At 35.2% G+C, this 16637-nt stretch overlaps 2 protein-coding genes across 2 annotated transcripts in view; one reads left to right on the forward strand and one right to left on the reverse strand.

Annotated features, from left to right (window-relative positions):
- LOC105159639 (homogentisate solanesyltransferase, chloroplastic) overlaps positions 1-3265 on the forward strand; it is a 5542-nt gene extending 2277 nt beyond the window's left edge. Inside the window, exons 5-10 of the mRNA XM_011076758.2 lie at positions 1-46; positions 228-320; positions 595-712; positions 825-887; positions 1799-1831; positions 2873-3265. The exon at positions 1-46 is cut by the window's left edge and continues 10 nt beyond it. Of these exons, the coding sequence (XP_011075060.1) occupies positions 1-46; positions 228-320; positions 595-712; positions 825-887; positions 1799-1831; positions 2873-2947 (428 nt within the window). The 3' untranslated portion in view covers positions 2948-3265. The remainder of the gene's footprint in view (positions 47-227; positions 321-594; positions 713-824; positions 888-1798; positions 1832-2872) is intronic.
- LOC105159768 (IQ domain-containing protein IQM6) lies at positions 2912-6805 on the reverse strand. The gene is made up of 9 exons (XM_011076954.2): positions 6582-6805; positions 5624-6114; positions 5411-5525; positions 5260-5325; positions 5087-5175; positions 4917-5004; positions 4543-4782; positions 4333-4434; positions 2912-4243 (listed from the first exon to the last, which is right to left on the reverse strand). Exons 2-9 carry the CDS (start codon positions 6091-6093, stop codon positions 3545-3547), a joined length of 1869 nt encoding a protein of 622 aa, XP_011075256.1. The 5' UTR covers positions 6094-6114; positions 6582-6805; the 3' UTR covers positions 2912-3544.

The raw sequence follows: 16637 nt of genomic DNA on the forward strand, positions 1-16637 counted from the left end.
TGTATTATGCCACAAGGGCTGCTCTTGGCCTAACATTTGAATGGAGGTAAATTTTTTATATGAAAAAACAATCATGCTCACACACAGATATAGATTAAAACCTAATTTTGGATTTCAACAGTTGAAATGAAGATGATGTCAACTCAGGTCTCTGGTGCTGTTTTTCGGAGATTTCTGTTTGTTTGCTGATTATATTATGATTTCGATGTTAATATTTCCAAATGCAGTTTACCAGTTGCATTCATCACCACATTTGTCACATTATTTGCTCTTGTTATTGCCATAACTAAAGATCTCCCAGATGTGGAAGGTGATCGCAAGTAAGTTCTAGGACCCACTTTTTTCAGATTGCTGCTGGACTGGGTTATTTCTTTGGGTTTTATCTATCTATACCCATATTATGGTAACACCATGTAAATATCAATTTTTGTTTGGGTGAATTTCCGTTATATTGCAATTTTCTACTGGTTGTCCTTCATAAATTTTAGACTCTAGAGTGGGCCATCTGTTTCTAGACATCTTTTACTGATTCCTCCCACATATAAGGTGCCTATCTGATTACTAAAATCTTCATGATTCGATACATATTGTTAGGTTTCAGATATCTACGTTGGCAACAAAACTTGGTGTGAGAAATATTGCGCTGCTTGGATCTGGACTTCTGTTGATAAATTACATTGGTTCTGTTCTTGCGGCAATTTACATGCCTCAGGTAACAGTGCCATCTTTTCAAACTCATTTGCAATTGTCATTCCTCATTATCAATGGTGCACTCAGCAAGTGATGATCCAGAATATAATAATTCTACCTTTTATATATTGCAGGCCTTTAAGAGAAACTTCATGATACCTTCACATGTTATCTTGGCATTAGGTTTAACGTTCCAGGTTGGTTGTCTGAATTAAATTCCTTTAACCATATAATTTATCTGCTTGGTTTTACTCTTTCTTCTCCAAAGATGATCATAAAAGATTATTCTTCTGCTATGTTACTTGGTTTTGAGTAATTGGCATAGGTATACTTTTTTAAACTTCCAGTTCACTGATCAATGGTAGAGATCCATATATTGGTATGTTAGTTGGACTATTTGTTTATATTGGAAGGATGAAAACCAAAATACTGCTGACTTTTCTGTAAATGTTTCTTTACCATGACAAGGAAAAAATTCTCTTTTAAGAATTGAGTGTTGACAACATCTTAGTTAATTAATTGCTCTTTGAGCTCTAATTATAAGGTTGCCAGTGCCTCTCAGCAAAGACTGCACTACCCATATGATGTCAAGGGAAATACTTGATAAGTTTTTTGAAATTAACCAAAGCCGTCGGTCTATCCCCAACAGCATTATTTGCTTCTTAGTGGTGTGGGTTTACGTTTCCAGATAAGCACCGGAAAAGAAGTTCATATATATATATATATATATATATATATTTCTTTTCAGAATTTCCTTTCCATAACCTTCATTTCCCACCTTCTTTCCTTCAAAACTCAAAGCTTAATCTGTAGTATATTTCCCTTTACTGCAAGTCCCAATGTCCTCCATGCCCTTCTGGTTTATACTTCATGTTATCAAATTCTTCATTTCTGCTTTATGCTTTTTCATTAGCGTATCAATCCCCAGTTCAGGATAGTTGCAGTCTCCTTACTTGTTTCTGGGGGAAATCCTTGTAAGTTTATCAAAATCTAGGGGCAATAAAGTTGAGATCAACCCTTTCACGACATTGCAAGGCAAAAGATTCAAGTCATGTGAACATATGTCTGAATCATAGGTTTAATGATTTGGTATTGCTCTGTCTTGCAGGCATGGGTACTAGAAAGAGCAAATTATACCCAGGTAATGCATATTAATTGTTTTGTATTATAGTTTTGTTCTTTACATGCTTCAGCACAACTCTTGAACTGTTTTCAAATGACATGATATGAAGAACTTTTCTCAACTAAAACATGATTGTTTCTTCCTTGTGAAATAACTAGCAGAGTCGGATCTATTCTCTTCAATACACATAAAAGTTGCTACAGTGGTGCTTTATGTGTTTTTTGTTAAGTTGACTTTAGCACCTAGCATCATTTAAAAAGGATGTCCTACATTCATCAAGCTGCGACCAATCTTTTCATCTTTGAGGACCTCACTTGTGATCATGTCCTCGTAATAGTTCTATGAGAATGTGCTTGCACGGTGTTCTGATTGTGTAAGCTTTTTCTGCTTCTGCCTGCAAAGGAACAGAGTATCATCTTCAATCCAAATAATTAATCCTCTATTTATCTTGAAAACATGCCCTGTCAATGAAGTAACTGATTCAGATAACAATTCAACTAATGTAATGAATCTGATCCGTGTAAGATTAGCATCTGTAAGACTGAAACATGACTGGTGATAACAGATCAGTTATCAGATACCAGTTGTGTAGAGCGTTTAAATTTCACCCTCTGAGTTGTGTCTGTAGTTGAGCTTGATGCTTGATTATACTTTGTTCAGCTTCACCTATATATCTTAAATCTCAGATTTACTATGTTGAATTTCCACTTTGGAATGTTGTTTTCTCTTTTCTTTCCCACATAGCTCTTCTTGGCATGTTGTTGCTTTTATCCTTTCCCCCCTCTCCTTAGATGGCATCCAGGATTATGCTATAGTGGTCGTCTCATGATTCATCTCACTGACTGATAAGCATCTGCAGATGTGGATTAAAGGATTTTATCATGTCGCCACCCTCACAAATTATGTTTCCAATTCCCAAGGGTTCTCCTTATAGTCAGATGTTAATGAGGAGCTATAGTTCTGTGTTTTAGCTTTAGTATATTAACGTCGTTGTCCAGAATACGTAGTAAGGAAAACAATAAACTTGTTGATCTTAATGCAATTATTTGAATCTTGCAGGAAGCGATCTCTGAATTTTATCGTTTCATATGGAATTTGTTTTATGCTGAGTATATAATATTCCCCTTTATATAGTAAAAGTTGTTCTTGATGAGGCGGCAAATCAACTAGTGTAACAACTTCAGAATTGGCTAGTCGCTATAGGGTTTGGGAATTCTCTCCTGATGCAGTAGACTTATTATGTACATGAAGAAGTAGCGGAGGAGCTCCTCAGCGTGGTGAACATGGATTTTATATTTGCGGACAAGTAAGCTGCATAGGAGGGAGGCGATATTATTTCCTTTTGTAGACAAATCTATTCAATTTTTGTATACTAACAGACTATATCAGAATCTGTGTAATATCATTCACTGCTTCAGTGGCTACAATGAAGGTTGAGTGCAACTCGACTAACTTTCCTCGTAACCAAATGCATGTAGGCTATAATAATTCAGCGCTTCAAAGCATTCTTCTTAATGCCCAACAGCGCTTCAAAGCAAACACATGAAACGGAAACCTAACAAGATCTCCATCTTTCTATCGAAAGATATACAAAAGAATTGTAGAAAAAATGAAAGAATTCCTAAAACAATTTTCCTAGTCCCAAAAAAAGTAGGAAAATTGCATTTCCGATTGATGTATATAGACAGCATCTTCTCCATTCTCTCCTGTAAGGAATTGGACAATCAGTTTTTATGGTATGACAATCTCAGCGGCATTTGGTGACTCTGTACCAAGTGGACTTCTTTCTCTCAGTGAGCTGGTAGGAGTAGCGGTGGCCGTAGTTGGGCTCCTACTACTTCCACGAGGGGAGGAGAATGTGCTTCTTGGAGACAAACAAACCTCCTCCATCACCCTGAATTGGAGCTCAGAAGGATAATCCCTCACACATCCGATTCGTGGGCCGGCTCCCGTGGTCCATCTGCATGACAGTTGATTGGCCAACTGATAAGACTTCATGCCTTTATGTGAGTTTATTCTCTTCATGATCTTTTCCCTGGGGATGGGCTCTTCATATTCTTGTTCCTGATCTTGGTTGAATAAATTCTGCTTGGAGACAGAAAATTCTGAGTCTGATAAACACTCGTCTGCTGTCTCATATCCATCTGATGGACTTTCCGGAGGCCCTGGTTTTGGAGTGGAGAATAACTCAAGCACGTCGTCCCTTCTTGGTATTTGAAGTAGAGCGATTTTCGAATGTAACTTCCTGGACCATCTCGATACAGGTGGATGTATATTTTCAGCATCGATGCAATACTTTTTGCTTGAATCAGTTTTCTCATCCTCTTCATTCTTGTTGTTGCTTTCGTTTCTGGCGCTCCTGATATCTGGTACTGAGATGCTATTTCGGAAGCCAAAAACAACTTCCTCCTCTCCATTACAGGGAGCTCTCTGCAAATTAGCCAGAAGATAATTCTTATCGTTTCATAGAAGTTAATTAATGCTTGTAATCTTCAGCAAAGCAAGGAGCAATATCTTACCTGAACGACACTCAGATCAACATTGTGTTCCAAAAGAAACGCCATAAATGCTTCAAAATTTTCTTCTGTTGGGAGGTAGTGCCCACTGTGAGGCCAAACCGCCTAAGTTCCAATATAACAGGTTCATTTATCATCATCCTTTCCAATCAGATTGAACTTATATTTAGATTTCAGACGGAGAAGAGAAAGAAAAACAAATGCTTGGTTCACCTTAAGAACACCATCTTCTACAACTAAGCGTCCAGCTGATAATGTTGCACCACCAGCCAAGAAACTTGAATGTTGAAACGTGCCTTTCTTCTTCTGTCCAACATACAGAATCTTGGACACACTGAGAACAAAGATCCATTTTACATCTTCCGGCCCTTCCCTTGTATCCAGAAGCTTCCCGCCCTGCTTGTATACCAACTTTCCGTTTGTTATGATAACTTCATATGCACTTCTCTCGGTCTGCATAATAATATCAGACGAAGTAGTTGATCAACTGGATTGAGATAAACATTCTAGGCTATGTGCATGCGTAGGTCATTAGCAAAATCCTAGAAACATTTAAAAGTCTCTCTTTGAGTGAGTGTGGAGCTCACCGGACCAAGATATTTTATACATTGTTGTTGAAGTTTCGATCTAGGGCATCTCTCTAGATTTACATCCCGACCTTCGCCAATGTCTAGCCTGCAGTTCAAAGTTCAAGGTATGGTAAAGAAACTACGGCAACTCCAACATCATTCAAAATGTGTCGTTTTACAAATCTTACCAGTAGAAGAAAGGCTGTTTACTGTCACATTGGAGCCAATGGGCATAATAAAATTGTAGGTTGTGACCATACCGGTGTCTCGGATCAATCTAAGGAAGAAGTGTGGAAATGAGAATCAGGGAAGGTCTGCACGCCACAGATATGGAAATTTCTCAAAGAGTACAACAACTTACAGCCTCGAGCCAATGCTGCAAAGCAAGTTTACGTGCCTTGTCATCCTTCGACAAACCTTTCCCCACCTTACATTTGAAGTAAAAGCCTTAGTCTTCAGAAACTTGAAAACAAATGCAATGAAGAAACATGTAAAATAGTCACCATATTTACCTTAGCAGCCCTGGTTCTTGCTCTCGACCAGCGCGATACAGCTGTTTCAGGTTTCTCAATCTCAAAGAACGATATAGAACTACGCTTCAGCTCTGCAAAATCCAAGAGCTTCCACCTAAATTCAACACATAACACCCCTTCTTAGTAATAAAAATTAAATTCTGAAAAGAGTTATTCCCTCAAAATTGTGGTGGCAACTAAAAAGATACCTACCATCTTTGTTCCACCAGAACTGCACAATCTGCAAGTTGCCTTCGTGTCCGAAAACTTTTGTATGTCTTTTGCAACTTTAAGGCAGCTAGATGTCTACTGCTACCAGATTCAGGCAAAGGTGTTTGGACATTTTTCTCGGGCACGGTATCAGCTGCAGGCAATTTGTCAGGGGCATTTCTGCTTCTGAAGCTGAACGATCGGAACGTAGTATGGTCCTCTGAATTTGAAGGGGAAGGCTGCAGTGAGATCTTGGCCTCCAATTCTTTCCCTTGAAAGCTAAGGGTGCCTTCAAGAATCATCTTTCCGGAACCAAAAGATTTCAACTTAGCAGGTTTAGAATCTCTACCATTAAAACCGACCGACTCGGAATCGTTGGCATTATGACTTCCAAAGCTAATTGATCTAACTAAGACAGACTCCAGCTTCTCATCCAAATCGTTGACAAATGGAACAGAAAATGTCACTCCCATTCCTCTCCAAACCACCAGAGTCTGAAAAAAATAGGCTAATTTATTGTTAAAACTAATGCCCAATCCAAAAGAAAATTAAAAAGTTGGAACGATAACAAGAATAACTTTAACTGGGCTGACAATATAAAAAATAACAATACTGATGAATCATTATTCGGCCAAACAGATCTTAACCATATATATATATATATATATATATATATGGAGCAAGCTGAACATCAACAAGAACTCTCAATGACATAAGATTCAGATCAAAGAAGCAGCAAACTCAGAAGCTCGACATTTCTATCAAATGCACGAGGCAGGATGCAGCTCATGACTATCATTACAATAACTGAAGGTGTCAATATGAAAATCTCCAAATTAAACAAAAATATACGAGGAATAAGCAAGAATGTGGAGTTGGGAAAAGAGAAAAGAAGATGATAAACAACAGCAATGAGTGAGAAAAGATGGGATTGTTTGTGCAGTAGTGGAATCTGACGAACCTGGTCTAAATGCAATTAGAAATCCTGGATAGAAATGCAATATGACTGAAAATCAATAGAGAGGAGCTGAAAACCGCAATGGGGGTAGAAGTAGAACCCTGCAGGCGCCCCTGAATCAATGTATTAAGTTGTCTTTGTTTGTTTCTTGAAATAATAATGAAACACGCAGATTAGGCTCAGCTTCAGCCACTCCGTCTGTCTCTCAAACAAATTAATTCAGAAACCTAAACCTATAAAACTTTTGTTAGCTGTCCTTGGGAACAATCTATATATAGAAAAGAGAAGAGAGGCAAGCGAGAGAGAGAGTAGATACAGACAAAGTAGACAGTATTCCAACCGCGTGTTGTGCTTCATAAACATGGGGAAGTTTCATCAATAAATTCTTTCCACCAAATCTATCTATCTATCTATCTCTCTCTATCATTAATGTTCATTATGTCCTTGAAGAAATTATGTTAATCTTCCGTACCTGCATAATTCTCTACTCTTAATTTTAATTCATTTCCATTAACACTTGTGCCATATATATTAATTCTTCTAATTCATTTGATATATTATTTGGTTTTTGACATTAGAGTTAATTCGTGGCGTCATGAAATAAAAGAAAAAAAGAATTGATTAGTTATTGAAGTAGCTAGCTAGAGTTGGTGGGTGCCACTGCTCATACTCATACATGCACTAACACTAGCTAGTTAAAGTGGGTTGATCGAAGAAGATTAAAAAAAAAAGACAAGTTCCGGTGCAATTTCAGGAGTTGAACAAGGTATTAATTAACTCTCACTGCATGCAACTACCAAAATAATTAATATTTCTAAATATACTTTTAATTTAATTAATTCTCTACGTACTACACCTTTTATGATTCCCACCACTATATATACATAAATTTGAAGTTTTGTATGATTTCCAGGTCAGAAAATAGCAAAATAAGTTTGAATGTCGGAAAGTGCAACACCGCACCGCCACTTGCCTCTTTTGCTTTATTCTTGTGTGTGTCCTCCTAATAATAATAACAGCAATTAGGTGGTCTGACGTTGTCCGGAAACTCATGCAGCACAAGTCATGTACTCATCACTCAGTCGGTAGCTACTACTTACCTACGTACGTACCTACGCAGCCTTAATTCTAAATGACCGCCCTACCACCTTCATTCAATATTCATATTTCAAAATCTCATTCCACTCTGTCTCTGCCTTTGCCCAATCATTCATCACATTAATATTCATTGGGCTTAAGTCAAACATTAGTACTCTAGTAGGAAGGAAGGGTATATATATATATATATATATATGGACAGTGACAGTGGACACCCAACGATCGATGCAGCAATTGCAAACAGCTAAGGTACTTTGTCTGTACGGTTCCCAAAATCCTTTTCTGCCTACCTACTCTCTCTGCATACTCTGCACCACCATTCAACACTACTACTCCGTAACTAATATATATAATATTAATAATAATTAACTACCTTCATTTTCTTTAAAAAATAATAATATCACCATATATTTTATCATACTCATCTACATCTAATGCATTACCCACCAACACCATGCATCCATATACTAATTATAGAACAATTCTTGTCCGAACTTGTTTAGGCGGATCCTCAATCATTTTTTTAAAACTATATATCAATTAAATATATTTTTATATAATTAATTTGATTTTAATTCAAACAAAATATTCATCATTTTATAATAAATATTCCTCCACGTAAGCAGTATTTAATATTTACACTTTAAAAGTCGAAAGAGAAAGCAATAAATGAGGAGAGATGAGAAAGTTTACGGGTTTCCACGTACGCGCTTCTGCTCCAGCCCCACACCGACACCCACACCTACACTTATGGGCTGGCTGACTTTACTTGTTTTCGAATTTCATTATTATTATTATATTATGTATGTATTAGAAAAGCCTTCAAGTAAAAATCCCACAACTATGTACGTACTAATACAGTATTATATGATAATGGGCTAATTGATTAGGATACCTGATTATTACTATGTACTTAGGCCTCCTTTATTTTATTGGACATCAAACTAAATTGTAATTAGAATTAGTATTATATTGTTGGTGCCTATTTAATTTTTTGTTTACATGAAAACATTAGACATTGCATACGCTAGTGATTGTGTTGTTGGGTTCTTTACTATCATAACTAAAATATTGATAAATATTGGAAAAGACCCAAAAACCCTAGAATAATGCTAAATAAATCTACATCAATTTACTATTTGTGAAATTAGAATTTTCCATATTCTTTGTCAAACTCTTCTCACTATAAAATAAAGCGAGATTCGGGGCGAATTTTGAAACGGTTTATTTTTACTTTAGAACGATCAGCCGAACACATAACTTATTTGGAGTGGAATTTGAAACGGTTAGAAATACGTCCTTAAAGTCAGCGTTACAAAAATTTAGGAATGGTTCAGGGAAGACCGTTCCCACTTGGGACAGTAACTGTATCAGTCGTAGTAAACTGTTCCTAATGTTGTTTTTATCCAAAAAAATTTTAATTTAAGAATTGGAACAGTTAGTGACGATTTTTGGAACGGACAATTCATTTTTATCACTGAAATTTTAGAATGGAATTTGTAATACTCCTGTTTTAATCTTGGAACTGTTTTTTTTTTTAATTGGGATCAAATTGAGACGGTATTTTGAACTGTTATTTGCAACGGATTATTGAATTAGAAACACGTTTGTAGAACTGTTTCAGTAATAGTATTAGGAACGATTATGTAATTTGCAACACATATTAGATATTGATTAGTAATTGTATTTGGAAATGTTATTCATTAATTTGGAACGGTTCATCCAGTTTAGGAATACTTATATAGGATAGTCTTTGAAACGGTTTTCGGAACAGGTCCTAATAAAATTTGTAATATTTTCTTTAGCATTACTAAAATTGTTCTTAATTTTTAAATTTTATAATTTATTAATATATTTAATAAATTGAATAAATAAATAAATTTATATATTTTGATAAATTTTATATATAATTAAATTAATTTAATGAAATTTTAATTATTTTTATCTATAAATTTAATTAATTGAATAAATATAAAGTAATGGAATTTAATAAATATTATAAAACATGAATAGTTAAAAGAAATATTATCTTAATATGAAAGAGTATTTAATTACAAAAATAAAAAAAAATGTAAAATCTAATCTAAACACTCCTCGTCAGCGTTCTGATTCTCGGCTGGTGGATTCGTCGGAGGCGGTGCTGCAGTCGACGAGGAGGCCCACATCTCCCTCATCATGTCCATCATGGCATTCCTCCATGACTAGGTTTGGCGGTGGCGATGGTGGTGTGAATATGCGGCTGGAGACGTGGTGCTCAGAACCAAGGCTGAATAATCGGCCCTTGTTCTTATCCCGGACTGCAGCCAGCCACATTTGCTAATCTATCATTGCCACTAAAGCCTTGAACTCGGCGGGGGCATTGAGGTCGTCGGTCGTAGGCTAGGGCTGACGATCCTCTAATATCTTCTGAAACGTCTCCTGTAAAACAAACAAAATTGTTAGTAATTTTATTAAATGAAGAATTTAGCTACTTACCTCCACCTCCGTTGCCCTCGGTCCGTTCCAACCCCCATCCTCTTTCTTTTTATAGCAGCACTTGAATAATTTCATTTGTTTGGGCAGTTGTCCAAGCTTTGTCTCCGAGGAAAAAATAGTTAATTAGCATTATATTTTAAAAATAATATTTTAACAAACAAAAATTATTATTCATTTACCAACTTCCTCTTGTGTATGTCGACTGATGAAGACCCTCTCTAGTACACAATTGATGACGCCATGGGGTTCATCGCCCAGTTCGCCTTATTCTTGGAAGACTCCTGCTGGAAGTCCTCGCTGGCCCAATATGCCTGGAGTTGGAGCCAGACCTTATTGGCCAGTCATAGTGGCCTAACTAAGCTGGACCGGGCAATGAAAAAGATCTTCCGAACGTACTTTTCCAGCCCACATGTAGAAGACCCGAAATATGGACTCATCATCACAGTCTTACCAGTAGGTTACCTACAGTAATAAGATTAAAAAAAATTAATAAAATAAATTAAATAATTAGATTATATATTAGATAAAACTAAATTAATTTAAAATTAATTACTTTCATACTCTCGGACCATAAATGCTGGTGCTCTGGCAGCACCTGCCTCAGACACGGCTACGGGTGGGGAAAATGTCCCTGCACGACCGCATTAATGCGATCGCGGAACCGCCAATCAGACTTTAAATTAATTTGATATTAAATATTTAACATATTCAAGATAAAATAATTAATAATAAAAAAGTAGACAAACTTACCTCACGTCATCGAGGCTGATGTACTGTCATACTGATGGTGGTGGTGGAGCAGCTGTCGATGTGGCAGGTTGCTGTAACGTGTCATCAGCAGCAGTTTAGGGGGCGGGGGACGGTGTGGGCGTATCCAGTGGTGTGGGTGGTCGAGGGGATGCTTCACTAACCTGGAAAGCATCTGACGGTTCTGGTGGTAGTGACAGGTCGCGACCACGACCACGCTCTTGACCACACGGTAGAGACGGCATACTAGACATTATCTACACAAATTATATAAAAGTGTTAAGTCTAATCTTTTGGATTATTGATATTAATATGTTAATAAAAAAGAATATACTAATTTTTTTTATTATTATGTAAAGATATTAATATTGGGAAAATTGGTCCAAATTAACTTTGTGATTATTTACATTATTATGTAAAAATGTTAGCATATATTGGGAATATTGTTCTAATTTGGAAAATTTGGTCTAAATTAATTTTGTGATGATTACATTATTATGTAAAAATGTAGTATGTATTGGGAATATTATTCTAATTTATTTTAATTTTTTGATTGATGTAGAAATGTTAATTTTGGAAAAATTAGTCTAAATTAATTTTGTGATTATTTACATTATTATGTAAAAGTTTTAGTATGTATTGGGAATATTATTCTAATTTATTTTAATTTTTTTTATTAATATGCAAAAATATTAATATTGGGGAAATTAGGCTAAATTAATTTTGTGATTCTTTACATTATTATGTAAATATATTATGGAAATGTCGTTGTAATTTATTTTAATTTTTTTATTATTATGAAAAAATATTAATATTAGAGAAATTGGTCTAAATTAATTTTTTTATTAAATGAAGAATTTAGCTACTTACCTCCACCTCCGCTGCCCTCGGTTCGCTCCAACCCCCATCCTCTTTCTTTTTATAGCAGCGCTTGAATAATTTCATTTGTTTGGACGGTTGTCCAAGCTTTGTCTCCAAGGAAAAAATAGTTAATTAGCATTATATTTAAAAAATAATATTTTAACAAACAGAAATTATTATTTATTTACCAACTTCCTCTTGTGTATGCCGACTGATGAAGACCCTCCCTAGTACACAATTGATGACGCTGTGTGGTTCGTCGCTCAGTTCGCCTTATTCTTGGAGGACTCCTACTGGAAGTCCTTGCTGGCCCAGTATGCCTGGAGCTGGAACCAAACCTCATTGGCAGTCATAGTGGCCTGACTAGGCTGGACCGGGCGATGAAAAAGATCTTCCAAATGTACTTCCCAGCCCACATGTAGAAGACCTGAAGCATGGACTCATCATCACAGTCCCAGCAGTAGGTCATCTGCAGTAATAAGATTAAACAAAATTAATAAAATAAATAAATAACTAGATTATAAATTAGATAAAACTAAATTAATTTAAAAGTAATTACTTTCATACTCTCGGACCATAAATGCTGGTGCTCTGGCGGCACCTGCCTCAGACACGGCTACGGGTGGGGAAAATGTCCCTGCACGACCTCATTGATGCACTCGCGGAACCGCGGATCAAACCTTAAATTAATTTGATATTAAATATTTAACATATTCAAGATAACATAATTAATAATAGAAAAGTAGACAAACTTACCTCGCGTCATCAAGGCTGATGTACTGTCACACTGATGGTGGGGGAACTGTGGTGGTGGTGGAGCAGCTGTCGATGTGGCAGGTTGCTGTAACGTGTCATCAGCAGCCGCATGGAGTTTTGAGGGCGGGGGACGATGTGGGAGTATCCGGTGGTGTGGGTGGTCGAGGGGATGCTTTCCCAACCTGGGAAGCATCTGACGGTACTAGTGGTAGTGACAGGCCGCGACCACGACCACGCCGTTGACCACGCGGTAGAGACGGCATACCACTGACATTATCTACACAAATTATATAAAAGTATTAGTCTAATTTTTTGGATTATTGATATTAATATGTTAATAAAAAAAAGAATATACTAATTTTTTTATTATTATGTAAAAATATTAATATTGGGGAAATTGGTCCTAATTAATTTTGTGATTATATACATTATTATGTAAAAATGTTAGTATATATTGGGAATATTGTTCTAATTTGGAAAATTTGGTCTAAATTAATTTTGTGATGATTACATTATTATGTAAAAATGTAGTATGTATTGGGAATATTATTCTAATTTATTTTAATTTTTTGATTAATATGTAGAAATGTTAATATTGGGTAAATTAGTCTAAATTAATTTTGTGATTATTTACATTATTATGTAAAAATTTTAGTATGTATTGGGAATATTATTCTAATTTATTTTAATTTTTTGATTAATATGCAAAATATTAATATTGGGAAAATTAGGCTAAATTAATTTTGTGATTCTTTACATTATTATGTAAAAATATTATGGGAATATCGTTGTAATTTATTTTAATTTTTTTATTATTATGAAAAAATGTTAATATTGGAGAAATTGGTCTAAATTAATTTTCTGATTATGTACATTATTATGTAACAATGTTAGTATATATTAGGAATATTGTTGTAATTTATTTTAATTTTTATAATTATTATGTAACTTATGATGATTTACATTTATTACTGTATTATTGTTAATGTTGCATAAATTGTTCCAAAATTCTTTATTAATATGATTATTATGTAAAATTTTATTAAATTGCATTAATTACAGAAATTTGTGTAAATTACACATAAATTGCATGAATTTATAAAATTGCATAAATTACATATAAATTGCATAAACTTACACGCATTAATCTTCTCAATAGGTAAGCCCAAGTCTTTTATCAATTTCCTCGTACTATAGTAATCTTGGAGAAGGGTGTGGTCGTGCGGCAATATATGATCAACCCACTGCGATATTCAATCATATATACACTGAGAAATATGACCCTCGGCTTTGATATTCACCAACTCAGCTACAACCCCCAATTGAGATTGGGTGCAATCGTTCTACAACGGTCGCTCGGTAGCATGCACTATATCGTGAAACTGATCTGCCAGCCCAGATATATAATTATAGTGTTCCCCCACCGTAATATGAACTAGGCCCTACATCAGTAGGATACAACTTTCGTACCATCATTAGTCACACCATTCTGGTTATAATTAGAAGACTAGACAGCTGGCCCAAAGCGGCATAAAAAACCATCCTTTGCGCCCAATCTATCTGCACCTCATCACCCCAAGGCGTATGCCCCTGCCTAACATGAGAAATGGGAGTTTGCTCCTACCCCAATGGGGTCGCCGTGTTGGCCTCAAAATACTCTTGCACCCTCTCCTCGCCATGAGAAGTCCAATTATATTATTCCGACATAAAATCTTTCATAAATAGATCGAAATTTACCTTGTTCGTGATTTTAAAAACTTCATTTTTGTACTTCCGACAAGGACACTTAATTTTCTCACCGTCCATATATGGATGTTGAGACTTCGCCCATGCTATAAATGTAGCAACACCATTATGAAACTCCTCAGTAAGACCTGCCTTATTCGGAAGGTTCTTCTCATACATCCATCTCTCAATTATCTCAACATGATGATTAATCCTACACACACATATATGTTATTATAACATTAATTTTAATTAATTATTACAAAATTATAACAAATATATAATCAATTGACAAATAAAGGGTTAAAGTTGTTACTGATCAAAATAACTCCAAAAATATCAATGAAAGTTTGAGATCGAAATCACGAACAAGAGTACGAAAATATTTACGTAGGATACTAAGAGTATAAAGAAATTTGAGAGAAATTGAGAAAATAGAGAGAAAATAAGAAGATAGTAGATTAAATGGAAAGAGAATAACACATTTATATGATTTTTGGAATGGGGATAGGAACACATATCTAGCCATTAATTCCTACTTTAGGGATGTCATTGAGTCGGTTTTTGGAACTGTCAGTTGGACCATTGAAATATAACCATTGATGATCAGTTGGAATGGACTCAGTAACACATTGGAAATAAAATAAAAGAGCCTTTCCAATTTGTACAACTTTTTAGAAGGGTTTTAAAAACATTCTTAAATAAAACTCACATTTTGGAACGGTTGTTGGCATATTTTATTAAGAGTATACAAGAATTGTTCCAAATTCGTACCTCATTTTGGGATAACATTTTCAAACTGTCATATTTGGTATATATATTGCACCCGATGTAGGAATGATTTAGTTGTGACCATTCCTAAATTTAATATAATGTTCCAAACTGAGTTCTACCGATTTTTCGTTACTATTTTAGCATGGATGGTGGAACGCGTGTAGTAACTGTTATTTTGGAACTCCCAACCATTTCAAATTTATAACCCAAAAAAATATTCCATCTGACGTCATATTTCAGTATCCGTTCCTGATGTGTTCCAAAAACCGTTCCTATATGGAACGAGCTTTGGAACTGTAGTTCGAACCATGATAAATCCCTTGTTTTTTTTGTAGTATCTCCAACCTAGTTTTTCCGATGGAGCATAGGCGTTGCAACAAAATGAAATCTCAAGTTAAGCAAAGAAGAAAGAAGAAGGAGTTCCTCGCCTCCCCTCCTCGATTCCACCAAAAACCCAAACCTTCGTTGTGGCCTCAGCCCCCTTCTCGCCCCCAACAATGCCCCCTCCACCTCCCTCTCCGCCTTTTTTCTTATAAATAGAACAAGAGATTTTTTTTTTTTTTTTTTCAAAAATCAAGCAGCAAGCTAGAACATAGCAAATCCAACGAAAAAACTTTACGGTAAAATGAATTTTAAATTAAAGAATAGAATATGTGCATTTTTCCAAAACAACCACATCCACAGGATTTTAGCTCGGCCGCCGTTGTCGTCTCTTCTTCAAAGATGGAGTTTGAGAGGTTGTGTTTCTTTCTTCAAGAAATCTGCCTTTCATCGGCAGATCAATTTGTTATTTTATGTACAAGTGGGGACAATAGGTAAATTATTTATAATATTTGAGGGCAAAATTAGAATTCATTTTTAATCAAAATATGATGGGTTGGCATGATACATTAAGACCAGCCTCATGGCCCTTAATGCAGTCAAGGAACAATAAGAACAAGTGATGGGCTATGGCTAGTTATAATGGGCCGTTGCAAAAGAAAGTAAAAAAAAAAAAAAAAAACGCAAAATTATGTATGATATGTTGGCTAATAACTCAAAATGAATGACCCCTTATGGAATAGAAGATGTTTATACTTACCTAATTCTCCCTTCTTTATAAACCCCATAAATCTATTCACTAATATATCACTCACCAATAAAATCACTCTATATACACCTAAATTGAATACTGAGACCATGTTTATGTTTAAGGATCCGTAAAATTGATTAATGCATAATCTATATCCGGATGGAATAAGACAAAAATTATTGTATATTATGTTTACTTGTAAAGTGAACAAGTATGCGTATGAATATATAGTTGTTTGATAACATCTTACATAAGATAACACATTTTCTTTGGACAAAATCTCACATAATATTTGGTGGGCTCGAAAATAATAGGATCAAAATAAATAATGTTTAATCTAATTTTAAGATTAAAATTGTAATTTTAAGTTATATGCGAGCTTGTGAGGCAAGTGAGATTACTTATCACATCTCAAGTGGTGGGAGAATTTTGTAACAGGAAGCAGGGGTTGTACATGTGACAAAAATTAAGTTATGCAGATTACAAGTAAACAAACCATTATACTAAATTAATGAAAATACTTGACTTAATCTGGCCTCATAAACAGGGTC

The sequence above is a fragment of the Sesamum indicum genome, linkage group LG4 (genome assembly GCF_000512975.1).
Source record: "Sesamum indicum cultivar Zhongzhi No. 13 linkage group LG4, S_indicum_v1.0, whole genome shotgun sequence".
NCBI lineage: Eukaryota > Viridiplantae > Streptophyta > Magnoliopsida > Lamiales > Pedaliaceae > Sesamum > Sesamum indicum.